Genomic DNA, 27103 nt, shown 5'->3' on the forward strand with positions numbered 1-27103 from the left:
ATCACTTCTTAAATTACATACATATCTAACCACTGTGCTGCACACCTGAACTAATACTGCATATCAACTGTAATTAAATTTTTTAAAAAGTTTTAAATAAAAATTAAAAAGACAGGCCAGAGCACGGTAAGACCAGCACTCTCATGCACATTTGTGAGAATATAGATTTGCACAGCCATTCCAGAAGTGATTCCAGCAAAGTAAATCCAAACTCTTACAAAGCATTTCTTCTTTTTTTAATATTTTACTTATTTATTTTTAGAGAAAGGGGGAAAGGAGGGAGGAAGAGAGGGAGAGAAACATCAGTTGGTTGCCTCTTGAACGCCCCCAAACTGGGACCCAGCCTGCAACCCAGGCCCTGTGCCCTGACTGGGGGTCAAACTGGCGGCCCTTTGGGGATTGATCCCCAAATTGACCTTTTGGGGATCAATCCACTGAGCCACACCACCCAGGGCACAAAGCATTTCTATCCTCTGACCCTTATTCCACTGCTAAGAATCCAGCTTCACGAAATCAAAAGACTGAAAGAACACGATACTTGGAATTGACATAAATGGCAGAAGAGAAAAAAGATTAGCCCAAAGTGATCATTGCTGAAACTAGGGCACGGCTACATAGGAGTTCTCTGCTCTAGTGTTTTGTCTACTTTGACATATGTTTGAAATCTCCATGATAAAACATTCTTAAAGAAAAGCATCAGAGAGGCAAGGATTTGTCTAAAAGATACCAATTTTTAATAACAGAAACAGTGTGAAGGGCATAAAAGTGCTATGCTAGAATGGTAAACAAATCATGCTGCATCCAAACAGTGGAATACTATGAAGTCATTAAAAATTCACACATGTTTTAATGACATAGAAAAATGCTTACAGTGTAATGCAATGTGAACCCATAGGAGACAAAATTGTGCATGCAACATTTAACTAATCATGTTAAATAAAAACTCATAAAAGGGAAGACGACATGAAAACACACGAGAGTGTTTGTTACACACTGAGACTTTGGGTAATTTTTATTCCTGGTAGTGTGCTTTATTTCCCCCATTCTACAGTGAGTTTTTTACTTTTATAAATAGGCCCAATAAGTTGCATTTGTTAAAGTAATACTAACATGGGGATCTGATACATATCCAAAACCAAAGGCTGCCATAGATTAGCTATGCAACACTGAGCAAATTAATTAACTTCTTGGTCTCAGACTCCTCAACTCTAAAACTGGCATAATGCCATCGTATTTTTCAAGCCACCATTTACTGGACATTGACTATGCAGGAGGCAGGCACTATGCCAAGTGCCCCCCCACACATATTACCACACATACGACTCATACATGATCATTTCAATATTCACAATAAGCTCGGGAGTAGGTTCTGGTATTCCCATCTTCGAGGTACACAAACTGCAGCTCAGAAAAGTTAGGGAATATGCTCAGGCTTACCTGGCTAGTCAGCAGTACAGTCAGGGTTCAGACACCCATCAGGCCATCTTTGAAAGCCCAGCTCTTGGGCTGCAGCCTGAGCTGCTCGCAGTCACAGCTCTGTGGCAAGGACTGAACGGAGGAATGCAGGTGCAGTGCCACACACAGCGCCTGGCTCTGAGCACAGAGCCACCCCATTTAATGTTGCCTCTCTTTTCTGTGACCCCCAAACATTGGTAAATTGTGGCAAAACAAAGCTGTATACCTTCAGGGAAAAAAAGGGATTCTGCCCCAAAAGAATAAATTATACAGGACCTGTAGGAACAGACCAGAGAGATGCTGAAAGACTGCCTCACTCAGGGAGCCCCGGCGGGGCTGGGACTGTACACCCAGTCCCACACGTTCTAACACAGTTCTGCCAGTGACTTCTTCAGGGCTTCATCGGGCCCACACACCTTCACATGCAGCTGAGAATTCAATATAGAGTCACTCTACCAACAAGGTGTCACTCTCACCTTCCACTCACCCTGTCACCCTTCCTCCCTAAAGAACAGGGCACAGGGCTCACCAGGCCCATAGACTTGTGTTTCTTTTCTTGGAGAAAAGGAGCATATTAAGGCCTGAGCAGGACAAGGCAATGTGTGGAGAAGGAAGGCTTGAATATCTAAGAGTGAGCCGTGTGATGCAGCTGAGCCTGCCCCCAGAATGCCCTTCTGGATTCATCTGAAATGCCTCTTGCCCCTAGGAGCCAGCCTAAGTTAGGTTCCATCCCTATTCCCTGTTTCCACCCCATGGGCCTATCAGAGCACTGAAGTGCTTGTTGGTTGTCTGTCTCCTCTGCTAGACAGTAAGCTCCCTGACAGCAGGCACCACAGAGTGCACCACTGTATCTCTGGCTCCTGGTAATGGGCCTGGTCCCCAGTAAACTATGTAAATGTTTGATGAAGGGCGGGAGGGAGGGAGGGAGGAAGGTCTTCACCACAGATCTTCTCCCAAATGGACCCATAGCTGCCCTGTTTTATACTAAGCACTGAAATGTGGTCCCTGCCCTAGAGGCTTCCCATGTTTCTCCAACCTCATATCCACCTTCAGGAAATCAAAGTACAAGGGAAAGTCCTATTGATTCCAAACCTCATGCTCTTTATTTTACCAAAGTATTCAAAATGGAGCTCCTGAACCTAAGGGAGGTTCTCAAGTGCATGGAATCCTGGGAGGAATTACAGGGCTCAAAAGGCCTGAGGTCTAGTGTTCTCACCTTGGCTCTGCCTCTTCTGTTGTGAGACCTCTGAGGGTGACTTTCCCTTCGGGGCCTCAGTTCTCATCTCTGTAAAATGATGGGGTGAACCAAACCTCGTATGAAAACAAGAGAAATGGAGTGCCCCTGACTATTTATGCCATTGAGGGTAATTGGACAGTGTCTTCTTCCTAAATGCTTAGGGGCAGCACAGACGCAGCATGCAAGTCAGCTGAGGGAGCAGGGAAGATAACATGTGCCTATTTCCAGATGTAAACAGTAAGGCCCAGAATGTGCCACCTCTCTGGTAAGCAGCCAAGGAGGTGGGGTAGGCTACAGGGGACCTGGCCTCAGTAAGGGCCCATCCAAACATTTCTAGGTGTCTTTGCCTCTAGGTTTGCAAAAGAGAAGACCCTGAAGCCCCAGGACCATCGAGGCACCACCAAGCATGACCTCCTGCTTTGCTCCCAAAACAATACACCATCATGTCAGCCCTCCCCCTTCGGAGGAACTACCCAGTGAAAAATAGATGGTGGCGGGTGGAGGGTGGCCAGGCCTGGAAAAGCACAGTTGGTGTCAGGCTTCCTGGCAGGGCCCCATTTCAAGCTTCCTCAGAAAGTGACGGTGGGGGAGCCTCCTGGATTCCCTTGCAGTGGCTTCTTAGGGAGGACAGTGGACTAGGTGGACACAGGTATCAAAGCTGTGTCCTGGCAGCTGGCAGGTTCATCCTTCTCCCCAAAGCCCCACAAACGCCACTCCCAGCCCTCCAGCCTCTGTCTGGTCTCTTCCCGCCTGGATTTCTACACCCATGTCTGCCCTTCCCCATGCAGAGCTTTCTTTCTCCCTTCACAAGCCTCCCCCCCACACACGCACACACATGTGTATTTATTTCTCCCTCCTTCTCCTCTTCCCCTGCTTCTCTCCTCCTTGCCATCCTTCACCAGTCTCAGAATGGGTCTCGCTCCCTTTCTCCCTCCCAGCCAGTATCTGCCTCCTCGGCTCTCACCCCTGCACCTCTTTCTTTGTATTCCTGTCGCCCTCTCCCCGCCTCGCCAGCATCTTTCTTCCTCCGCCTGGCTTTGGCCTCCCCCAGCCTCCCCATCTTCAGCTCAGTCTCCTCCCCTTTATTCTTCTCCCCTCCCCTCAGCCTCACCCCACGCCCTGTCAGAATCCCAGGGGTTTTTTTTTCCACCGTGGGGGGTCTCTGTGCCTCTCATTCTCCCATCTACCTGCCTCCTCCCTCACGGCAGGTTTATCAAGCATCCATTCTCTTCTGCCTGGGCATTGCCCCCATCACCGCTATCAACGCCACTGTCTCTTCTTCTGTCTCCTCGCCCCACCCTCTTTTCTCCTCTCTTCTCCCTGCCCCTTTAAATCTGCCTGGCCCAACCTACCCCGTGATGCTGGGATGGAGCAAACATTGATTTGTGCTGGGATGGAATCGGAATTTTGATTTTTTTTCCTCTCCCAACCATAAGAAGAAAAAATATAATAAAAACACCCCTCTTGGTAGTCCCCTCTCCCTTCCCACCCAGCTCCCCGCTCGTCTTCCCCATCTCTATCTAGCCAAGGCAGAATTTTTTTCCCTACACTATTCTCATCTTCCCCCACTCCTGCCACTACCTCGCCCCCCCACACCACCTGGTCCTCCAGCTGGGGAGTGGGGGGACTCTCTCCTGCAGCTCCCCCATCTCCGCTCTCTGGGTTGGAGCAGTCTCTCCGGAAGAGGAGGGGGCTTGGTTCGCCGGGGCGAGGTGGGAGTGGAGGGATCCTGCCATGGACGCCGTGCCTGGGAGGCAGCCTGAGCCCCAGCCCACATGGTGAGTAACCTACCCGCTCCCTCCTGCCTGTGCCCATCCCTACCCTCGCGTTTGCCCTGCAGAGCCTCCCCGCATCCCCATCCTCTCCCCCACCAAACCCTCTGCCCACCTTGCTCAGATATCCCCGCTACATTTTCAAACCCGCCCCCACCCCTTTGCCTGGGAAGCCAAAGAATCGGGACAGAGGGGTCCTGACAGCAGACAGCAGCCGGGGAAGCGGGTGGCCTAACACTCTGCCCAGCCCCCTCTCGTGATTCTCCCCCCCCCAAAAAAAAACTGCCATCTACACTCGACACTTTGGGGTTCTAGATTGGAGAAGTGGGGCTCCCGCTTGGGGTTGGGAACCTCAAGTCATGGGAGGAGCCCTCAAAGAATGGAGGAGTGCAGGAGCCCCCGCGCCTCCAAAGCTTAGGAGCTGCTGTGAGATGCTGCCGAAGGTGGGGGGTTGGGGGCGGTGCTGATGCCCCGGAGCCGCCGGGCCAAGGAGCCGCGGGCAAAGAGGAGGGGCCTCGCTCACCACTTCCCCCCTCTTTCTCCGCAGCCACTCAGGATGAGGGTCCGGCCCTGCCAGCCCGCGCTGGGGCCCCCCCGCCCGGCCCCGGTCTAACTGCCCCCGCCCCCAGGCCTCGCCCGGCTCCCAGGCCCCCAGCCGGCTCTCCAGCCCCAGGATGCGCTGAGCCGCCGGGGGGCTGAGGCCGCGCCAACTACATGCATGTCCCCCGGGGGCAAGTTCGACTTTGACGACGGGGGCTGCTACGTGGGGGGCTGGGAGGCGGGGCGGGCACATGGCTACGGCGTGTGCACGGGGCCCGGCGCCCAGGGCGAGTACAGCGGCTGCTGGGCACACGGCTTCGAGTCACTGGGCGTCTTCACGGGGCCCGGCGGACACAGCTACCAGGGCCACTGGCAGCAGGGCAAGCGCGAAGGGCTGGGCGTGGAGCGCAAGAGCCGCTGGACGTATCGCGGCGAGTGGCTGGGCGGGCTGAAGGGGCGCAGCGGCGTGTGGGAGAGCGCGTCCGGCCTGCGCTACGCCGGGCTCTGGAAGGACGGCTTCCAGGACGGCTACGGCACCGAGACCTACTCCGACGGAGGTGCGGGGCCCGGCCCACTACTGTCTGTCTGCTCGTCCGCGTACGCCTCCCAGTCGGTCTGGCCCGCGTATGCCTTCCCCCGCCATAGCCGCCCCACCCCACGCCCCGCTCTTTCCCCTTACACCATCCCCATCGACAGCACCCCCGAGCCCGTCTTTCTGCCCTCCCCGCCCACCATCGCACACGCCTTGCTCATTTGTCTGCCCCTGCCTGCTTTTACCTCTCCCCAACCCACCTGACCCTCACCGCCCCCCCTACTCCCTCCCCGCCTGACCCTCACACACCCGGTCTGCCAGCCCCTTCCATCCCTCCGCTCTGCCGGGCCCACGCACCCGCCCTACCTGTCCCTAGCGCCTCTGCGCTGCCCGTCCCCTCATATTTCCTCCGTCGGCTTGCCCCATCCTCGTCCTGTTTGTTTGTCACATGGCTATCTCATACACCCCGTCAGCCTGTCCCCCACACCCTCCGGACTGTGTGTCCTCCACGCTCCCCAGCCTGCCTGCCCCTCCCCTTTCTCTGGTCCTCCCGCACTGCCCAAATCCACAGCTCTCCGGCGACTTGTCTTCGCTCCGCTTTTCCACACCTTCCGACCCGCCCTGGCCTGTCGCCAGCCCTACTGCCCTTCCCCGACCTCCACGCTAAGGCTTCCAGGGGTGCTTGGAGCCTGGGGTGCGAGGAGCTGCAGGTCCTGACACTTTCTCCCCCTCCTACCCTGTCCGCAGGCACCTACCAGGGCCAGTGGCAGGCCGGGAAGCGCCACGGCTACGGGGTGCGCCAGAGCGTGCCCTACCATCAGGCGGCGCTGCTCCGTTCTCCCCGCCGCACCTCTCTGGACTCCGGCCACAGCGACCCCCCAACGCCGCCCCCGCCCCTGCCCCTGCCCGGCGACGAGGGGGGCAGCCCGGCCTCTGGCTCGCGGGGAGGCTTCGTGCTGGCCGGGCCCGGAGACGCTGACGGTGCGTCCTCCCGCAAGCGCACCCCCGCGGCCGGCGGCTTCTTTCGCCGTTCGCTGCTGCTTAGCGGGCTCCGCGCTGGCGGGCGCCGCAGCTCCTTGGGCAGCAAGCGGGGCTCCCTGCGTAGCGAGGTGAGCAGCGAGGTGGGCAGTACAGGGCCCCCGGGCTCCGAAGCCAGTGGGACCCCGGCCCCAGCGCCGCCCGCCCTCATCGAGGGCTCTGCCACCGAGGTGTATGCGGGCGAATGGCGCGCCGACCGGCGCAGCGGCTACGGCGTGAGCCAACGCTCCAACGGGCTTCGCTACGAGGGCGAGTGGCTGGGCAACCGGCGGCACGGCTACGGGCGCACCACCCGCCCCGACGGCTCCCGTGAAGAGGGCAAGTACAAGCGCAACAGGCTGGTGCACGGGGGACGTGTGCGCAGCCTCCTGCCGCTGGCCCTTCGGCGGGGCAAAGTCAAGGAGAAGGTGGACAGGGCTGTGGAGGGCGCCCGTCGAGCAGTGAGCGCTGCACGCCAACGCCAGGAGATCGCCGCTGCCAGGTGGGCATCGGGTGCAGGGGCCAAAGCTGAGCTAAGGGGAGAAGGTACCCTCGAGACAGGGAAGGGGGTTGGTGCTTAAAAGGGAACCAAGGCACACGGCCTAAGGCCTAGTGCGGAAGAGCAAGCCTAAGGCCAGGCAGTTGTAGCCTTAGGTGTTTATCTGAGGCTACAGGTGGATATGGGTGTAACCGTGGGTGGCCGGGTATTTGAGGGAAGCCATGTAGATTTTAAGTGTGTCTCAGTGTCCTTTATGGGGACGTGTGTCATTGTAAGTGGGATTCAGTGAGCACTGCCTTTTGCGGGCCCAGAAACCTCACGGAACTCAGACATGCTCCTAGTCTTCCTCTTCTTGCAGCTGGTCCAGCCTCCAGGCCCCAGAGGGAGAGCAGCAGCCCTGGGGAGGGAGATGGAGTGTGTATTCCTAACCACAGCCCAGCCTGCCCACAGCCTGGTATCATTAAAACCTGGAGTCTTGGAAAGGTCTAGTTTGTACAGCTGACCTCGCCAGCTAAAAAAGAGAAGCTCCTCTTAGTTTTACTTCCTCTGCCTCCCAGTCTTTACCCAAAGATAAAGATTTGTGGGGAGGAGGCTTTGCCTGTAAATGAAATTTTGTTTTCTGTAAGTCAGATTACATTTCCATGCATCAGGAACCTTGTCATTTAAAGCAGGGCTGTCCAGTAGGAACATAATGTACGCCAAATACATAATTTTAAATCTTCTGGTAACCATAAAAAAATTTTAAAGAAATAGATGAAGTGAATTTAAATAATATATTTTATTTAAACCAATATATCCAAAATGCTATCATTTCAACCTATAATCAATATAAAATTATAAATGAGATATTTTACATCCCCCCTTTTTACTAAGTCTTTGAAATCTAGTATATTTTTTATACTCACAGCATATCATTTCAATTCAGTCCAGTTACATATTAAGTGCTAATAGCTACATATGGCTCTTGACTACTGGAGTAGATTGCCCAAACCCCAAAAAAGCCAAAAGCCCATTTGTAATGGCATTCACAGGTCCCTGAGTTATGCAGTTCATCCATATTAATTTTTATATATTAGCTTTTATTTAAAGGGGAGGACATAGTTCAAGGATTTTGTTTAATTTTAGGACTGTTTCAGAGGATAAGAGTTCAAGATATATCTAAATATGCTTCACTGGGTTTGTATGATGGGTGACAAGGTGTGTGTGTGTGTGTGTGTCCATGTCACATCCAGAATAGGTGCCTGAGCCAGAGGATGTCTATGTGTACACATATCTGAGTGTCTGGAGGGTGAGAGTTCAGGGCCTTAAGCCAGGGATGGGGCAGGCAGGGCACCAGGGAGCACTTTTTACTAGATGGAGGGTGGGCATATACAGGAAAAACTGTTTTCAGTAGCTAGAGGATCAGGCAGTGGGAGGAGTCTGGTTAGTCTCCCCAGCAACAGGCCTGGCAAACCTGATTGGCTATGAGCTGCCATGGAAACAGAGCCTCAGCAGCAGGTGCCTCTGCCAGGTAGCCTGAGCCTGGCCTGATGTCTAAGTACAGACTGGATCTACTGCCTAAGACTTGATCATCCATCCCCTCCCAGTTCAAAAACACAGGCTCTTATCAGTGTTGCAGTTCCTTTACTGCCAATAGAACTCAATGTAACAGGAGACTGATCTTCATCCCCCTCCCTAAACCAAGACCACCTCAGTTTCAGGACAGGGGTAGTCATGTTCATATAGAGTCCCAAGGCCCTAACAGGGAAGAACAGCTTCATCTGAGGTTCCTCCAAGCAGGCTCTAGAGGTCCTCGACCCACCAAGTTTGTTGGGAGGAGGCTGACCGTTACCTTCCAAGGTACATACAGAGCAGGGGGACCTGAGTCTGCAGTGGATGCCACCACCTCCTCCCTATCCCCACACCCAGACCGTCTCTTAGGCCAGATTCAACAGGCCTGGGGCCAGAGGAAGCCATGGATCTTGATCCATTCAATCCCATTGAGAGTATAGTGGTCAAGATTACAGAAGTCATTTAATGATTACAGGGCATCTACTACTAACAGCAGGAGGTGAAAGCAAAGGGAACATTGAGAAAGTGACTGACCTCAGAGGGAGAACTTGGAAACAACAGCAGGGAAAGGGTTGGATAATGCTTCAAGGTACTCTGTACCTAAGGAGCAGGGTAGGGTAGGAGGGGGCTGTAGAAGGGAGACTAGGAGTTTACTCGAAAGGTATAATCACAGTGGTGAGAAAGCATGCAGATTGGCAGGGAGAAGGAATAGATAATAGCAAAAAGGGGGGACCCACCCTCACTCCAGTTCCAGAGTTGAGAAGATGAGGTGGGGCAGGGCAGGGGGCAGTCACAGTGAGGAAGGGAGAACGGTGTAATAACAAAAGAGGTTAAGGAAAAGCAACATGTGAGATTCTCATGTCAGGAAATCTGCAGAGAGAGGCAGGATTCAATGACAGCTGGCACTGGCAAGGGGAAGGGAGGCAAGGCTACTCACATTGGGAGAGAGTGGCTAAAAGCAAGGAAGGGCAGGGGATGAAGCTGTTACCAGGGCAGAACTGAGGGACAGAAAAACACCCAGGACCCCACAGAGAGCTGTGTGACCCCAGAGGGTGTGAGAGGAGTTGTTAACAACAGGAGGTGCCAACGGCAAAGAGGGCAGGCAGGCATAGCTGATAAGCACCAAGCAGGTGTGTCTGCAGAGGGCTGTGCTAAGAGTGCAAGGGCTCACTTGTCAGCGGGACCGGAGAAGGCAGGAACGGCATAACAGAGTTGAGAGCAGCTGGGGAGGGCCTGGCCCTGTGGCTTAAAGAAGGGAGGTGTTACTGCAGGACGAGATGGTAGAAGGGTGTGAGAGGACCAGGAGGGTGTGATGACAGCAGGCACAGGCCAGGTCTAGGAGAGGAAACTAGAGGCCAGCTGCCCTGCTGGGCTGGGGATGTGTTGGGGGGCAGGGGTGTGCATGGGCCAAGGGGCTGGAGCATCTGTGCAGGTCTGCTAAGTCCCTGTCCCTGGAACCTGACAGGGCAGCAGACGCCCTTCTAAAGGCAGTAGCAGCCAGCAGCGTTGCTGAGAAGGCTGTGGAGGCTGCTCGAATGGCCAAACTCATAGCCCAGGATCTGCAACCCATGTTAGAGGCCCCAGGTGAGGCATGGACAGCCTGGGGTGGGGATTGGGCCCACTGGGGAGCTGGAGGGGAAAGGGGAAGGCATGGGAAAGCCAAGGTATGAGGGTCTGAGGGGACACAGGGTGGCAGGGTAGGGAGTAGAACTGGGAATTGATAATAGGGTAATGAGGACAAGGGGCTGGGGTCTTGCAGTGAGAGGCTATAAGCCTAGAAATACCAAAGTCCTGGGAGGTGCCCAGTCAGGGGGATAAAGCTGGAGCTTTTGCAGTCCAAGGCCAGTTAGGCCCCTCTGATTCTTAGCTATCCCTGCCCCAGGCCGCAGACCCAGGCAGGACTCAGAAGGTTCTGACACAGAGCCCTTGGATGAAGACAGCCCTGGGGTGTACGAAAATGGACTTACCCCCTCAGAGGGCTCTCCCGAACTGCCCAGCAGTCCTGCCTCCTCCCGCCAACCCTGGCAACCCCCTGCCTGCCGGAACCCACTGCCTCCTGGAGGGGACCGGGGTCCCTTCTCCAGCCCCAAAGCTTGGCCTGGGGAGTGGGGGTGCCCAGGTGAGCAGGCAGAGGAACTAGCTGGCTATGAGGCCGAGGATGAGGCTGGGATCCAGGGCCCAGGACCCAGAGATGGTTCCCCACTCCTTGGAGGCTGCAGTGACAGTTCCGGAAGTCTTCGAGAGGAGGAAGGGGAAGATGAAGAGCCCTCGTCCCCCATGAGGACCTTGGCACCTGAGCCTGTGGCCACACCAGTCCTAAGGGGCCCACCCTCAAGGGGTCCTGAAGCTGGGTGCCTGATGGAAGAGCTTGAGGAGCCAGCTGCAACTGCGAGGCCCGCCCAGCCGGTGAGACAGACACCTCCGTGCTGTTCTGTGCCCTCTGAGTCTCAGCTCCTTTCTGGGCCCTCTGCTCAAAGCCTTGCCTCTCACCCTTTCCTGGCCTCTCTCTGATCCCCTGAGGGGCTTTGATTTGGATTCCCCTTTCTCTCTGCCTGCCCAGTCTTAAACCATATCCTACCTCAAATTCTTTTTTAAATTTGAGAGCTAGAAGAAACCTTAAAGATCTTCATGTCTAACTCCCTCTTATGACAGAAAGGGAAGCTGAGGCCCAGAGCACTTCAAGTGACTTGCCCAAGGTTACAGACTAATAATGAACAATACAGCCAGAACATTTTTCCCTGTTCTCCTTCCATATCATTTCTGGCTCCCAGTTTCCTACTCCACCCCCGCCCCCACCTCCACAGTTTCTCTCTTTGGTGCCCAGAAATAAAAAAGGAAAAGCTTGTACCCTCCCTACTCTGACTCTCCCTCCCTCTCCTGGGAAGAAGAAAAATAGAAAAAAAAAGTCAGAAAACCAAGAGGGGTGGAGTTTCCCCAAAACCCTCTATTTTGATTGGACTCCAGGCTTCTGTTTCCTAGCAACCACATCCTCACCCCTTCATCCCTTTCTGCTTTACTGCGGTACCGGCTGCTGCTGCCAATCAATGTATGCTACTAAGGCCAGGCACCTTCTGCCTGGGCCACGTGACATGCTGGTGGGAGCGGAGTGGAGGGAGGAAGGGCTGTTTCTGATTTGAGGAAGCCAGACAGAACATGCGGGAGAAGAGGGGTATTTTGCAATACAAAACAAAGGCCCATGCTCTGCTCTGGCCTCTGAGGAGAGGTGCCTGGGACCCTCCAGCTTTGCCACTTTGGCCAGGGCAGGAAGATGGGCTCTGTCGCTGGACCTGGTCCTCAGGGACTGAGACTGCATTTCTCCTTCCTCTCTAGGGAGCTGCCAACCCCCTGGTGGTGGGAGCCGTGGCCCTCCTGGACCTCAGCCTGGCATTCCTGTTCTCCCAGCTCCTTACCTAAGGCTCCTGCCTGGCCTACTTCTGGCTCCAGTTGCTGCCTCTTCACTCCTTTGACCTGCCTTTTTCTCTTTCCTCCCTCTGCTTGTTTTTTCTCCTTTCTCTTCTCCCTTTCCTTTCTGTCTCCCTTCATTTTTGTCTCTTGCTTTTTCTTCTGGCTCTCCTTTCAGATGTTCTCATTTATTCTGGATCTGTCTCTGTCTTCCTCACTCCATTCCCCAACCCAACCCCTCCTTTCTCTAGATTGTTTACATATGAAGGGCTTTTCTTGCTCAGAGTTGCTCTCTTCTCTGAGACACACAAATCTAAGTCAGACCATTGCTCCAGACCCTCCCCACCTTTTCTTTAGACCTGAACTTGGATGAGGGTGGGGGTTTGGTATCCTGAGGAGTCTCCTGGAAGCTGTGTAGAAAGGAGGAAGAAAGTGGAGGAGTAACCATACTGGGCAAGGCACTGGCTGAGCTGCTGTGGCTCCCTAACCCAGGGACCTGGTGTCCCTCTGAGGCCTAGTATAAAGCTGGAGAAGGTATAGCCACCATCTCCAACTTTGGAGGATCTTACCCCCTCCTCCAAGCACTGAGATAGGTTCTTGCCTAATTCTATCCTTCCCTGAAAAAGATATGAAAGGAAATGAAAGCTAGAATGACTCCCTACCATCTCCCACTTTCCCCCCTCAACAGCCAGCCCCTTATCCAGCCCCCTAGGGTGGCATGCCATGTCAAGATCGATGTGTAAAGGAAAAAAGGAGCCCAGGGCAGCCAAGTCCACCCAGTGATCTCTCCCATCCTCCCCTCTCCCCTCCAAGTTAATTTGGTTGGTCTGGACTCACTCGTGGCCTTTGATTAAATTCTATGGGGCCTGAAGAAGACATTACTACTGCAGAGGGTTCGAGGCACTTGAGCAAGGACCCCACTCCCCAACTCTGGCAGTTGTGGTAGGGGAGGCAGTTTTGGGGAATGGAACCAGACCAGTTAACAGGAACTCACAGGGCAGCAAAAGTTGTGACAAGCTTAATCTCTATGAAGGTTATATTTTTTCCCACATCATATCAGAATATTGTGAAATGGGTAAACAGAAGGAGGGGATCACAGGAAGCCAATATATCACGCACTTTCCAGGCAGGGCAGAGGTGGGAGTCAAAATGGGCTGTAAGGTGGGTGGAGAGGAGAGCCCTGTTTGAGGTTGTGGCTGATCCCTGGCACTAACTTTTCCCCTGGGGGCAGGAAGCCCTAGGAAGAGGGGACTGTAAGGTCCCCAGGGGATCTTTCCTCCCTCCCCCTGCATGAGGCAGAGGCAAGCTGCCTGTCAAACCCCTCCCTCAAGGAATGGCCTTGCCTGGGAATGCCCACCACACACACCCTCTTCTTTTTTCTAGTCAAACTCTGTTTACTCCTTGGACTGCCTCCCTCCTTCCTCCCTTCTCAACCTTTACTTCTGATTTCTATTTCATGGAATTTGGGACTGAAGTTAAACTACAACAGTGCCGCCAAACACCAAGTCTTGCAGGAAAAAAATACAAAGAAATTTAACAAAAAAATATATTAATAAAAAAGTTCTAAAAAGGGGGGATTGTCATTTCCTGTGGGGTGCGATGGCTTCAAACCCAAGCTCTGAGGATGCAGGGGTGGTGAGAATGTACGAGAAGCCCTCTTGGGGAACTGCGGGCCTGTCAGGCAGTCTCAGGTCTCCTATGTAGTAGTCAAAGAGTCTTCCAAAAGTCCAAAGCCTGAGGCCAGGCGACTTACGACGGCTCCCCTGGGCGGCCCAGGAGGGGCGGGGTCCCGTGATGGGGGCGGGGAGAGGGAAGGGCCAGACCAACACCAACTCCCGCCCCGCCAAGTACCAGGAAACGCCGGGGGGAGAGGAACGGAGTTGAGCTACAAACCAGGTGAGGCTGGCGTCCTGTTGTGGGGAATCTGGGCACCCAAAATGTGAGCCTGGGGAGGAGTCCTGCGGAGGAACTAGCGAAGGGCCCTGGAAGGAAAGGAATGGGTGAGCCAGAGATGAAAAACCAGGTGGGGTGGAGAGGGGCAAATAGGCGGGGTCCCGGCGCAGCCTCTGTAGGAAAGGGTGTAGGGCTGGGCGGAGACGCATGCGTAGTGGGGATCTCCTCCGGCGGGGAGAAGAGGGTGGAGTTTGGAGACACGCGGGGAAAGGTGAATGGGGGTTCAGTTTTAGAGGAGCCTTGAGACCCCGGCCTTCGGGATCTTGGTACAGGGCAAGCCTGGGCAGAAAAGCCAGGCACTCCCAGCCAGGGAGGATTAACGTCCTCTCCATTCTCGGGCTCTATTCCCCGCCTCCCCGCTCAGGATGGTGGTGCCTTCGCTGAAGCTTCAAGATCTAATCGAGGAGATTCGTGGGGCCAAGACCCAGGCCCAGGAGCGGGAAGTGATCCAAAGGGAGTGTGCCCACATCCGGGCCTCTTTCCGCGACGGGGACCCTCTGCAGAGGCACCGCCAGCTGGCCAAACTGCTCTATGTCCACATGTTGGGCTATCCTGCCCACTTTGGACAGGTACTGGTCAGGGATGCCTGCTCTCAGGGATTAGTGGGCCAGGGTCTTGGACCTGCCCACCAATGTGTGCCCCTGTTTTTTTAATACTGCAATGTTCTGAGTCCTCACAGCATGCACTGCAGACGTCCTTCCCCATTACATTCCCTATTGGTCAGCAGCTGTACTGAACCCTTCCTTCTCTGGTCAGCCCTGTCCCAGGCACCTCCTTCTCTCCTCTCCCATTCTCCTCAACTCCTGTTACCTTGAAACTAGCCACTAGCTCTGACTAAGCCTCTCCTTTTGTTGTACAGAGTGGAGAGTGATAGGATATGGTGCCCCCACAAATTAACCTGGTGTTAGGAGGAAGATAGACAATGGCTGTTAGTGTCTCCTTTGGCTTCACTCCTTTCCCTTCCTGGTCTGCCCCTTCCCCTATAGATGGAGTGCCTGAAACTGATTGCCTCCCCCAGGTTCATAGACAAGAGGGTGGGCTACCTGGGTGCCATGCTTCTACTGGATGAGAGACAGGATGCCCACCTGCTTATTACCAACAGCATCAAGAAGTAAGAGGGTTCTGGGAAGCACTTGGAATCAGGGCAATGGGAGAGTGAGGAACTGGGAAATCCCAGGGGACTGCCTATTGTCGGCTCTGAAAGGACTGAATTTCTCAGAGGCTTGACAGATTGTCCTCTCAAAACTGTGCAGTGACCTGAGCCAGGGTATCCAGGCAGTACAAGGCCTGGCCCTGTGCACTCTGAGTGCCATGGGCTCTGCTGAGATGTGCCGGGACCTGGCCACTGAGGTGGAGAGACTGCTCCTGGGTCCCAGCCCCTATGTGCGTAAGAAGGTGAGATGGTGGGATTGCAGGCACTTGCCCCTCCAGAAGCTGTCCCTTTTGCCACTTGGCTGAGGTGGGGGGTGGTCCATCCTGAGCCCCTGACTTCTGCAGGCTGTTCTGACTGCAGTGCACATGATCCGAAAAGTCCCTGAGCTCTCTGACATCTTCCTACCAGTTTGTGCCCAACTGCTTCATGAACGCCACCATGGTAAGGCCCCAGGGCTCCCCATTCCCTGCCTCCGCTCTGGCTGCGGCCATAGGTGGAATATGGGACAGGAAACTTAGCTCACTGGAGAAGGGTAGTGTGTACACCCACGCAGTGGAACGCCCTGTGCCCCTCGCCCACCATTCACTTCCCCTGCCCTGACCCCAGGCGTCCTGCTGGGCACCATCACGCTGATCACAGAGCTCTGCGAACGAAGCCCTGCAGCCCTCAAGCATTTTCGAAAGGTGGGCTGGTGAAGGGACAGACCCTGGGCCAGGAAAAGAGGGGCAGCAGGGTTGGGATGGGGCTGAAGGTTGAGAAGATGAGGAAGAGTGCCCAGATAAGACTGTGGCCTCCCTCCAGGTGGTACCCCAGCTGGTGCGGATCTTCCGGACTCTGGTGACAACAGGACACACCACAGAACACAGCATAGCAGGAGTCAGTGACCCCTTCCTACAGGTGGGTGGGTCCTTCTCTGCTGTATCCCTGGAACAAGAGCTTGGCTGTAAGCCCATGGCCAGTGGTCACCTCCTGGAGAAGACTTTGACTCAGTGTCTTGGGCAGGGTGGCAGACCTGGGACTGCCTGGGTCATCCCAGGGCCGGTGCAGGGAAGGTATGCCTGAAGGTCAGAGAATCCAGTGTAGTAACAATAAAAAACAGCGTGACCCCCAGTCCCCCAGACTCACGTACCTCTGATCCCCTCCCAGGGCCCCAGGGACCTGTAGAAGGGAGGCAAAGGGTAGGGAGGCAGGGGGCAGGGAGGCTCTCGGAAACCAGCCAGACCCTTCCCAATGCTCTCCTCGAAGTCGGATTTTTCTCTCCATCCCCATGACTCCTTACCCTAAGAACCCCTCCCTCTCTCAACCTTTAATTCAACCTCAGGTCCAGATACTTCGTCTGCTTCGGATTCTGGGCCGGAACCATGAGGAGAGCAGTGAGAACATGAATGACTTGCTGGCCCAGGTGGGGGCCGGGGAGGGGCACTGGTTGTGTGCTGCTCTGAGATCCCACCAGCCCTGGGCGTCCCTAATGTGACAATCCACCATGAGGAGGCCATAAAATCTGTTTCCCTCCAGACTATGATCTCCATAAGGACTGGGACACAGTCAGTATGGTAGATAGTGGGTGTGGGCTCAGGGAGCTTTGTTAGGTGGTTGAGTATTGAATGACATTGTGGAGAACTTCCAGAGACCTAAGAGGACAGAGCCCCATTTACATGCATCTTCTCTCCCATCTGATTAGGTGGCCACTAATACAGATACCAGCCGAAATTCAGGCAGTGCGGTCCTGTTAGAAACTGTGCTCACCATCATGGACATCCGCTCTGCAGCTGGTCTGCGGGTATCATATGCCTCTCCCATTGCGGCCCCACCCACCTACCCCAGCCGGAGAGACAGGTCCTGTGCCAGGCTGTCCCCACTCCTAAATGAGCAGATTGTTCCTTCCCTAACTATCCCTGACCTCTGCCTCCCATAGGTTCTAGCTGTCAACATTCTTGGCCGCTTCCTGCTCAACAGTGACAAGAATATTAGGTATTATATTCCAGGTGTCTGGGCTGTGCCACTGAGCCCCTGGCCCTCTGCCCTCCTTCCAGAGTCTCCCAATTCATTCCTAGGGCAGAATGGTGCAGGGAGGGGGCTGCTGGCTATGGCGTGATGGGGCCTCTCCCATGCTGTCCAGGTACGTAGCCCTGACATCACTGCTGCGACTGGTGCAGTCTGATCACAGCGCTGTGCAGCGACACCGGCCCACTGTGGTGGAATGTCTTCGAGAACCTGATGCCTCCCTGAGCCGGTGAGCAGGACAAAGGGCCCAGTTCCTGGTGACCAAGACCTGAACCAGCTCAAGGCAGCTGGAGTAAGGGAACTAGGAGACAAATGCCTGGGGAAGGGCAGGGCCCAGGCCACCCCATATAGACACACAGCTCCTTCTGCTAGGCGGGCCCTGGAACTGAGCCTGGCTCTGGTGAACAGCTCCAACGTGCGAGCCATGATACAAGAGCTTCAAGGCTTTCTGGAGTTCTGCCCCCTTGATTTACGGGCAGACTGTGCCTCAGGCATCCTGCTAGCAGCAGAGAGGTGAGGTGACAGGTGCCTGGGAGGCAAAGGGTAGAATCTGGGGATGCTCAGTGCTGGGGCTGAAATACTATATGTCCCCTAGGTTTGCCCCAACCAAGCGATGGCACATAGACACCATCCTGCGAGTGTTGACAACGGTGAGGCTGGGGCTGGTCTGAGGCCTGGGTGGGAGTGGACAGGGGTCACCACACTGACTTGGCCATATTCACTGCTCCAGGCGGGTGCCCACGTTCGGGATGACGCAGTGGCCAACCTGACCCAGCTGATTGGCGGGGCTCAGGAGCTACACGCCTACTCTGTGCGCCGCCTCTACAGTGCCCTGGCACAGGACATCTCCCAGGTGATGTTCCCACCACCCAGGCTCAGGGTCGCCCAACCCTCCCAGCCCTCCTTGGGCCCACCACTCCTTACAGCTGGTTCCTAACAATTTTCCTTCAAAGTCACAACTGTCTACTTAGTGGAGAAGACGCTCAAGGACAGAGCCCTGTTTTTAGTGAGAACTCTTGGACTTGTCCTGATTTTGGTGCCTACTGGCTGCGTAACCAGATGACTAATATAACTTTCTTTATGCTCAGCCCCCACAGCTTTGTACCCCGCCCACTCCCTGGAGCTGTGTTGTAGATCAAATGAGATCAGTAAAAGCTCTTTCTGCATGTTTTAGACCTTATTATTACCTAAATGCTGAGTGAATTAACAAGTGCAGCTGGTGTCTATAGCCCCCCTGTCCACGTTACTTAAGTAGGATGGGCAGAAACCATCCACCCCTTCTCAAGGGAAGGACCCTCATTTCATTCTCCCTGCACCCACTGTGGTTAGGCCTTGTAGTTCTGATGCTTGGCCACCAGAGGGCAGAGGAAGCCCAGGAGCCAGGACAGTTGGGGAACAAATTATGACTGCCCCTTGTGCCAAGACCCTTCCCTTTCCTCACCTCTGCAAAACCCACCATCTCTGCACTGCCTAAAGGGATGTCACGGGGTCTGGGAGTGAGGAGGGGACCCAGCATGTTTCTTACCCCATTCAGCAACCACTGGTGCAAGTAGCAGCCTGGTGCATTGGGGAGTACGGCGACCTTCTGCTGGAGGGGAGCTGTGAGGAAACTGAGCCACTTCAGGTGAGATCTACGTTGAGGGTAAACTGTGGAGGAACTTGTCAGGGGAGGCAGGACTGGCCCCAGGTCACTATCTGTGCACCCCCCCCCCCCAAAGGTGGAGGAAGAACAGGTGTTGGCATTACTGGAAAAGGTGCTGCAGTCCCATATGTCCCTGCCAGCCACCCGAGGATACGCCCTCACAGCCCTCATGAAGCTTAGCACCCGACTTCGTGGGGACAACAAGTAAGAAGGGGTCCCAGCCCCTCTCACAGACCCTCCTTTTGGTGCCTTCAGTGAGAGATGTCTCTTCACTGTGCCCAGCACTTCTGAGTTTCTCTTCAAGCACACACCCTAATACCCCCAACCCTTAGGTTCTTCCTTTTGAGCCAAGTGTCATGGGTACCTCCCTGCTCTGTGGGGCCTCTCCCTTCTCTGACACATCATGGAGGTGAAGGGCAAGGCAGACTGCCATTCCCACTCACACCATCCTGTGGTCCAGCCGCATCCGCCAGGTGGTGTCCATCTATGGGAGCTGCCTGGACGTGGAGCTGCAACAGCGGGCCGTGGAGTACAACACACTCTTCCAGAAGTACGACCACATGAGGTGCGGCTGGCACTCTGCCACAGCAGAGGCCCTAACCCCTGCCCTCTCCAGATGTGCTCTTCCCAAAGTCCCCTTCCTGGGTACAAGGGTCTCAGCTTCACCTGTGCCCTCTTTATCCAGTCAGATCCTCTCACCCACAGTTCATTGAAGCTAAGCTGGCTTCCAGACCTAACTAGTCTGAAAAGCAGCAACAGTATGCCATCTTAGCAATCAGAGGGCACTTCCAACCCACCAGGTGCTCAGGGCTCTCGGGCTCTTACCCTTCCTCCCACGTGCCTCTTGTAAAAAGCACAGGCTCCACCCAGAGGGACACACCTACATTCCATCCTCTCAGGGCTGCCATCCTGGAAAAGATGCCTCTTGTGGAACGAGGTGGCCCTCAGGTTGATGAGGAAGCAAAGGAAAGCAAAGAAGCAGCCACTGTCTCCACGGATCCCCAGGTAAGACCAGAAGCCCCTGGGAGAAGAGGACTTGGCGGGCTTCCATTCTTAGCCCTGGTCCTTCTGCCCTTTCCCCCAGGCCTCAAAGCTCCTGGACCTGTTAGATCTCCTGCATGGCACCTCTGGGGATGCCCAGCAGCCTCCCTCTCTGGATCCCTCCCCAGAAGACACTTTAATACACCTGCTGGACCTTCCCTGTGCTCCCCCAGCTCTGGGTAAGGCTCAGTAAAAGGGAGATGTCTGGGGGTGGGGGCACTTAGAAACGTGCTCCTTCTCCTTAGCCAAGGACTGAGGTTCAGGTACCCTCTTCTCTGCTGTATGCCTCTATCACATCCCCAACTAAGTAGGTAAAAGGCTTCATTAATTAGATCATGTAGTTCCTTCCTGGACGCCCTTCAATGTCTTTGCTTTATTCTAGATGCCTGACCCTGGCCTGTGGGCCCTGCTTCCTCCCCAGCCCACCTTATATACTTTCCTACCCCTCACTCCATTGGCCCCCTCTCAGCTTCTCAGATCCTCTCACCTCAAGTCCTTGGCAGTTCATGTTCTTTTTACATGGAACATTCTTTCCCAAGCACATCAAATGACTGGCTTATTCTGTCTGCAAGCCTCAGCTAAAATGTCAGAAGGCTCAGCTAAAATGTCAGATACTTCCCCTACCACTCCTATTTTAGTTAGTTCCTCCCAGTTATTCTGGCCTAGTTCATTTCCTTCTAGCACCAATTATGGTTTGTGATTATCTTGCTTTGTTTATTCTCTCCCCCAGCTACACTGTCAGCTCCAATTTCTTGTCCGCTGCGTCACTAACATCCCAAGTCGTGCTCACTTTAATTTTTGTTGGATAAATGAATTCATCTTTGGCCCATACAGTGAGCTGCTTCTCTCTTCCTACCCTAGCTCCCATCCCAAATCTCAAAGTGTTTGAGCGTGAAGGACTACAGCTGAATCTGTCTTTTGTTAGACCTCCTGGGACCCCTGCTTTGCTCTTAATCACAGTCACCGCTACCAACGCCTCAGAGGGTGATGTCACCCACTTTGTTTGCCAGGCCGCTGTGCCCAAGGTTTGTAGAAGACCAGGATTCAGAGGTGGCCTAGATACTCCAGGAGAAGAGGCCACTAAGTAGAGGGGGTGGGTGGGAATGAGATGAGGAGGGAGTGATATGGAGAGGAATACTTGGGGAGTTATGGGAAGAGGGTTTGAAACTATTGGGTGTGCAGGGCTTGCCTGAACCCGGCTAGCTCCGCCCAACCTCCTATGTTCAGAGCTTTGAGCTACAGCTACAGGCCCCCAGTGGGGATACAGTTCCAGCTCAGGGTGGCCTTCCAATGACCCAGCTCCTCCGAATCCTCAATCCTAACAAGGTGAGCTCCAGGAGTCCCCTGTGGATAAGACCCAGGGAAGGGAGAAGTCATCCTTGCTAACCCTGGTCTCCACTCTATTCCTAGGCGCCCTTGCGGTTAAAGCTGCGCCTCACCTACAACCACTTTGGCCAGTCGGTCCAGGAGATTTTTGAGGTGAACAACTTGCCTGTGGAGACATGGCAGTAACTCAGCCTCCACTCAGCCTGAAATTCTCTAGTATTCTAAACCACCCCGGGGTTCCCAGCTACTGGGGCCCTACCTCTGAGGACTACCAGCAGATGGCACTCTGGTCCTGTGCTTGCCACTGTGAAAACCGGCGGAGGGGCGGGGGGCGGGGGGGGGGGGGTTGCCCTGTCTCCCACAAGTAATGAAAGCCCAATAAAGCCTAAGAGAGGAGAGTCATATTTGTGTATATTTGAGGTGGAAAACATATATGATAACAGCAGAGAAAAGTCAACATGAAGTATCTATCTTCTCTTGGCCTTAGGAACCTTCTTCAACAAAGGAGGCTTTTCTTTCTACCCCTCTCCACACTGGGGAATAAATTTGACCCCACAAGAGGCACTCCACCATCTGGGCTGGAGCAGGGCAGAGTGGCAAGATTGAACCGGAACTCCTAGATTTCCAACAGGGAGTCCCATCCATTCCCCAACCTGCAGCTATTCCCCACACCCCCAGGCAGGGAAATCCCTGCTGCCTCCCCTTGTCTCTAACTCAGCTGTAAGGTGGTTTAGGAGCCGCTGGCAGAATCAATGGCATCGACCAAGGGAGGGGGGTGGCAAGGGATTTTCCTGTGCTTAACTACTGATCACGGCTAAGTGGAAATCCTATAAACACGAGCGGAAATCAATGGAGGCTGCTTAGCAGCCAGGGGAGAGGGGCGGCCTACAGATTGCATTTGACGGATGAGGGAGAGGATGCAGCCTGGGAGGTCTTGACAAAGGATAGCTGAGGGTAGGGTGAAGGAACAGACAGGCCCTGTGAGAGAGGAGTCATTGTGGAAAGGGAAGCAGGGGAACAGGCACAGTGAGCAAAAGAATAAGTCCATTGGGCTGAGTTCTCTTCCTTGTTGTTGAGGAAGTAACACCCTAGCCCAGGCTCTTGTCAGCATCTTTAGTCCCCTGTGGCTTCTCTCTGGAGCTGTGCACTTCTAGCAGGTGATAGTCCTGAGGCCGGAAGCGCTGTAGGTACATGATCAGCTTGGCAGGCGCCCTCTCCTGTGCCAGCACACCTACAGGCAAAAGGAGAATAAGGAGAGAAACAGACAGAGCTGTAAATGCTTTGAGTCTACTCCCTGCCCATGCAGCCAGACCCCAGAGTTGTTTCCAAAGCAATACTGGGATACATCGCCATCCAGCCAGGTTGTGTAACCCACCAGCCCACTCCGAGTGGCCTGTGGAAGTAGGGCCTAAAAGCGCCACTTCGGGCAGTAATGGGGTTGGGAAGCCTATAGCATAAGAACTTCTCCGAGGAGAAATGGTGAAGAGGCACTTAGGCGCCATGAAAATGGGTGCCTGAATATTGACTCATTTCTTTTAAGTTTAAAAAAATATTTGTTTACTGATTTTATAGCGAGAGAAACGTTGGTTTTTGTTGTCCTACTTATTTATGCTTTCATTGGTTGATTCTTGTTATGTGCCCTGACTGGGGATTGAATCCACAACTCTGGAGTATCAGAATGACACTAACCAACTGAGCTACCCTGCCAGGGCTCAACTCATTTCGGTTATGGATCCTGTCCCCCAATCAAGATTAAAGTCCATGTAGGCAGGCCAAAGCTCACTGGCTTGTTAATGAAGCACATGCAGAGAAACCAAAGGATGCAAAAAGAAAGGAAGAGAAGCAGCTATAGCCATGGTGTGGGATTCACATCAAATTATAGCCTCTGTGGTGGAGCCATGATAAGCCAGTGTCTTATTGGTAGTACCTGAGAGCATGCTGGGCACATACAGGAAACTCAGTGTATGTTTGCTAAGGAGGTGAAAGCTGTAAGGCCCCATGGAACACACAACCCCGTACTTGTGTGGGTAAACTGTCTACAAGGGCACTAAGCCTGGGAAAAGAAAAAAACCTGCTAATGCTTGCCCCGTTGTCTGTCCCACAGATACGACATTACTGCTTTTTACTCAAAGCTAACAGGACAAATTAAATGAAGATCTAGGTAGTTGTAAAAATGGAGGGATAGGAGTTGGAGGAAGGGTGGATTGAAGGACTGAAACAGAGAACTGACAAATGGAACTGAAGGACACCTGGAATAGCTAGAGGTATGAGAACTAAATGAGATAGAATGACTGGGGTAGATTAGAGATGGATGGAAGAATTAAATCCTGATTAGACAGCTACTGCAAAAGAGGAAACAGGATTTAATAGAGCCCTAAGCAAACTGGTCTTCGAGAAGATTGTAAAATAATTCCCACTAGAGAAATAATACGAAGACCCTCCCCACTAACTGGCCCAGTGGGTACATCCAGAGGAGGAACTGGAAAAGCACAGAAGGGCCTGTCTCCCTCACCAAGCATGCTGCTGAGCCTGTCGATCTTCTCTAGGGCAGCTGGGACTTCAGCCTTCTCCTGTACCAGGGCCTCTATTTCACCCACAGCGTAGCCAAAATCAGCTGTATCCAGATCCACCACAAGCGGAGGCTCCTCTTTATCAGCTCTGGATAGCACCAGTTTCCAGGTACTGCGATTAGTCACAAAACTGGCTACTTCCTGCAGCCTCAGTGGGCCCAGCACAGCAGTCACATCTCCAGCTCCCAGGACCTCAACCCCCAGTACCCCACAGAGCTGGGCCACAATTGCAGACTCAGCTTTGAGTTCCCTGTACTCGGTGTGGAGTCCTGAGACACCTGCTGGTCCAGGACATTTGAGCTCCCATCCACTATTTTCTCGCTGTCGGAGCCAGTGGTCGGCCCGCATGAGGCTCAGCTCAGGGGTGTCATAGTAGTTGTCTCGGAAGATGACCCGGTGCTCCAGAGTGCCACCCAACTCTTGCAGGCGCTTCTCTGTTTCTGGCCCAGGAACGAACTTTCGCTCCACCTCAATCAAGCCCTGGGCCATACTACCTGCAATCAATCAACAAACATTTGCTCAGCTCCCAAGGGTGCTCAGCCTTGCGGGATGACAGCTCAGCAAAAAGCCCCCAACCCTTACCCCTGGAAAAACCTATGACATACACACACTGTCAGAGTTCTCTGTTGGTGCTGCAGCCCTTTCTCCCTGCATCTGTGATGCAAGGCCCCCGTCTGATGTTTTAAGACTGCAGCAGAGACAGATCTTCAGTAAGATTCCTTGCACCGCTGATGATGTACTCCATCCAAAGGGCTCTCTGGAAAGCAGGCCGCGCGGCCGGTGTCCTTTCTACGCTCCTCTCTACACCGTGTCACTCTGGGAGGCAGGCGGCTCACTGCCGTGGACGACCCCGCCTGACCCAGCCCTTCCCAGCCACCACACGGACAAGTGGAGCCGTGGATCTCACCTCAAAACCCTGAGTCTCCCTCTCGCGGGACCTGGAGATGGGGGACGAGAGCCTAAGCCACTCCCGCGAGGAATGCCGGGAACAGTCCCTGGCCCCGGGCTCTGGCCCGGCTGTGCGCACCCGACCAGTCCTACCGCGAGCGGCCATATTAGGCCCGAAGCAATGGTGCACGTGCAGACCGACCCGAGAGGCCTGATAGGTTTTAAGGCGCCACTTACTTCGCAGTGGGACCGGAGTAAAGCCGTCCTTCTGAGCTCGGCTCCTCAATTCCGCCCTTTCTCTGCTCCCAGGGGTCAGGCCAAGTCTCGGGCTTCAGGCTGTACCTGACACCCTGGGGCCTGGGCGCATGATGGGAGTTGTAGTTCCAAAAGGAGGCTTTGCTCCCCCTCCCCCACCGTCGCTATGGTGACAGGAAAGCTGCGATTAGTGCCAGAGACTCTCTCTAAAGTTGAACTGCGGCTGTGAGGAGAGTAGGGTGGGAGGAGCTGAAGCCCCGTAAACAAATAGGCCCAGAATACAAGCCACTCATTCAGACACTGTCCAGCATACATTTTATTGACTATTAGAGCGGCCCGCTAAATGCAGGCCACTGGCAGTGGACTGGGAAAAAGAAAAGCATAACTAAGACCAGTTTAGTATTCCGAAGGTTTAGAGTTTAATACATCCCGGCATGATTGTTGAGGGTAAGGGTGGGTGGAAAACTTTCCGAGGAAGAAGTGATATTTTGGATGGGAACTAAAGATGTGATGGAATTTCAACAGCTGGAAACTCAGATGGGACAGGAGCAGCTTGCACAAAGACCCAGAAGCTGGAGAGCACCTGGCCAGTGTGGAAGATGAAGCTGGAAATACACTTGGAAAAGTCCTTGAGTGCCCAACTGATGAGATTTTCACTGAATTTCCAATGGTCCCTGAGCAGGCTTTGTCAGAAATAGGGGAAATACTCACGGTCAATTAAAACACAGGAAGACAAGGGGATGGTCCTTTGCTTTGGGAGGCAAATTCAGGAACCCTCCTAATACCTGGAGAAGTTAATATATGTCTGTCCCTTTGGATGTGGTAGCTTGCTGAGAAGTCGTGTGGCTCTTACCAATTGTCAGACTCCTTTCTAAATGATTGGTGAGAAGTGCCAGCTTCTCAACACCTGTCCTGACCCCAGGACATTTTTGAAAACAAATGACCCATGGTGAGTACTGCGGGGAGGACACTGGTTTACAGATGTGGTATTTTAAATTTGGGATGTCTTGGATGCACCGCCCCCCACCCCATGCAATGACAAGCACCAATGGGCAGCAAGTGGAGGGACCCCACACACTGGCCTTTGCTTTCCACCGCATCCAGGGGAAGAAGATGTAATCTCTTCACTTAATTATAAAACCCAATCCCAGTGGGCAGAGGCAGCAGTTTAATGGAAAGGAAAGACCAGACTTCTGAGCCAGAGAGACCTGGGGTTAACTTCCAGCCTCACATTTTGGTCTTTGGCTTTGGGCAAACTACTCCACCTCCCTAAATCTCTATTTTCTCTCTGGCAAAATGTGGACTGCCTCACAGTTCATGTGCGAGGATTCAATGACAAACTGTCACATAGAAGAGATTCCAAATGTTAGTTTATCCTTTGTTTTTTTCTTATGAACTCCAGGGTTGTTTTCTTTTTTTTTAAGAAAAGTAAGCTATAGCAGCAAATGGGAGTTCTGGAGCCAGACAATTGAAGTTTGAGTCCTGGCTATGTCACGTATTGACCCACCATGTGACCTTGGGCCAGTTAACTTGTTTGTACCATAGTTTCCTCAACTGTAAAATGGGGACTAGTTGTAAGGATTAAATAAGTTAATATATGTAATAGTGCTTGGACCTGTCCCTGTACACTCCATAAATCTCAGCAATTATTGTTATTATGATACAGTAGAATTTATGAGTTGGTAAGCTGAAGATGAGCCAAAGAAGCCAGAATGTCCCCTCCCCCCAACTCTGGGCATTCTGTGTGTGACCGCATGGAGGAGGGGAGAGTGATGCTCAGAGATTTCAGAATAATTGCTGTGAAAGAAAAGGTTCTAGTACCCAGTTGGAAGGAAGGAGGACCAATAAGGCAGGGAGTGGAAGAAGGGAGTGGAAAAAACAGAGGTCTCAGGCGACTCTGGGAAGCTGATAGAAGCCAGGGCTTGCTCTACAGATGACTTAAAACACACGTATGGTTTCTGTAGACAGAAGGAAGTGGAGGAGCCTATCTTCTTTGTAGTCACCTTGCGACTGCGTCTGGATGGACGGCGGTGGGCCGGGGTGCAGCCCACGATTCAGCGAGGCTCTTGGATTCGGCGCGGGTTGGCTGGCGGGCGGTGGCGAACGGACTACAGCTCCCAGCACTCACCGCGGCGGGCGGGCCGCTGCACCTGCTCAGTGGGGCCGCCCCGGGCGCCTGGGTATTGATTATTCCATTGTGTGGGACGCCTCGGTTCCAGCCAGTGAAAGAGGCGGAGGAGTGAGGGCGAGGAGGAGTAGGAGAAGG

General features: G+C 53.7%; 3 protein-coding genes across 10 annotated transcripts in view; 2 read left to right on the forward strand and 1 right to left on the reverse strand.

Annotated features, from left to right (window-relative positions):
* Positions 1-5074: 5074 nt before the first annotated feature.
* On the forward strand, positions 5075-12141 carry JPH4 (junctophilin 4). Of its 2 annotated transcripts, none has more exons than XM_037037636.1 (5): positions 5075-5561; positions 6284-7055; positions 10069-10187; positions 10486-11009; positions 11934-12141. In XM_037037636.1, exons 1-5 carry the CDS (start codon positions 5183-5185, stop codon positions 12015-12017), a joined length of 1878 nt encoding a protein of 625 aa, XP_036893531.1. In that variant the 5' UTR covers positions 5075-5182; the 3' UTR covers positions 12018-12141. The 2 variants fall into 2 exon arrangements, with proteins under 2 accessions (XP_036893531.1, XP_036893534.1); XM_037037639.1 differs by having other exon boundaries at positions 10816-11009.
* Positions 12142-13731: 1590 nt separating this feature from the next.
* Positions 13732-21452, forward strand: AP1G2 (adaptor related protein complex 1 subunit gamma 2). 2 transcript variants are annotated; one of them, XM_037037634.1, is made up of 22 exons: positions 13732-13901; positions 14304-14527; positions 14945-15069; positions 15212-15353; positions 15456-15552; positions 15718-15794; positions 15913-16008; positions 16433-16513; positions 16793-16891; positions 17027-17082; positions 17231-17344; positions 17488-17628; positions 17711-17765; positions 17846-17968; positions 18650-18739; positions 18834-18961; positions 19218-19322; positions 19657-19762; positions 19842-19977; positions 20660-20823; positions 21026-21124; positions 21209-21452. In XM_037037634.1, the coding sequence occupies exons 2-22, from the start codon at positions 14324-14326 to the stop codon at positions 21308-21310; spliced, it is 2340 nt and encodes a 779-aa protein (XP_036893529.1). In that variant the 5' UTR covers positions 13732-13901; positions 14304-14323; the 3' UTR covers positions 21311-21452. The 2 variants fall into 2 exon arrangements, with proteins under 2 accessions (XP_036893529.1, XP_036893530.1); XM_037037635.1 differs by lacking the exons at positions 13732-13901; positions 14304-14527; positions 14945-15069; positions 15212-15353; positions 15718-15794 and having other exon boundaries at positions 15458-15552.
* A 55-nt stretch (positions 21453-21507) lies between these two features.
* THTPA (thiamine triphosphatase) overlaps positions 21508-27103 on the reverse strand; it is a 40212-nt gene continuing 34616 nt past the window's right edge. For 2 of the 6 annotated variants that reach the window (XM_037037640.1, XM_037037644.1), the window contains exons 2-3: positions 23637-24188; positions 21508-22355 (exon numbers count right to left, since the gene is read on the reverse strand). In XM_037037640.1, coding sequence (XP_036893535.1) covers positions 22213-22355; positions 23637-24188 — 695 coding nt within the window. In that variant the 3' untranslated portion in view covers positions 21508-22212. Of the gene's footprint in view, positions 22356-23636; positions 24189-24299; positions 24581-24601; positions 24954-27103 lie in introns of those variants that run through there. The other 4 variants (XM_037037643.1, XM_037037642.1, XM_037037641.1 and 1 more) reach the window with 4 other exon arrangements.

Source organism: Sturnira hondurensis, unplaced genomic scaffold (assembly GCF_014824575.4).
Source record: "Sturnira hondurensis isolate 20B ecotype Veracruz unplaced genomic scaffold, ASM1482457v3 Scaffold0023357, whole genome shotgun sequence".
NCBI lineage: Eukaryota > Metazoa > Chordata > Mammalia > Chiroptera > Phyllostomidae > Sturnira > Sturnira hondurensis.

What these genes read in the sequence shown, in the direction of transcription:
- JPH4 (XM_037037636.1), top strand. Translation starts at nt 5,183, where the DNA reads ATGTCCCCCGGGGGCAAGTTCGACTTTGACGACGGGGGCTGCTACGTG. An exon ending in ACCCATGTTAGAGGCCCCAG is followed by an intron (nt 10,188 to 10,485) that starts GTGAGGCATGGA and finishes TCCCTGCCCCAG; the next exon opens with GCCGCAGACCCAGGCAGGAC. An exon ending in CTGCGAGGCCCGCCCAGCCG is followed by an intron (nt 11,010 to 11,933) that starts GTGAGACAGACA and finishes CTTCCTCTCTAG; the next exon opens with GGAGCTGCCAACCCCCTGGT.
- AP1G2 (XM_037037634.1), top strand. Translation starts at nt 14,324, where the DNA reads ATGGTGGTGCCTTCGCTGAAGCTTCAAGATCTAATCGAGGAGATTCGT. An exon ending in GCTCTGCAGCTGGTCTGCGG is followed by an intron (nt 16,892 to 17,026) that starts GTATCATATGCC and finishes TGCCTCCCATAG; the next exon opens with GTTCTAGCTGTCAACATTCT. An exon ending in CTGTCTCCACGGATCCCCAG is followed by an intron (nt 19,763 to 19,841) that starts GTAAGACCAGAA and finishes CCTTTCCCCCAG; the next exon opens with GCCTCAAAGCTCCTGGACCT.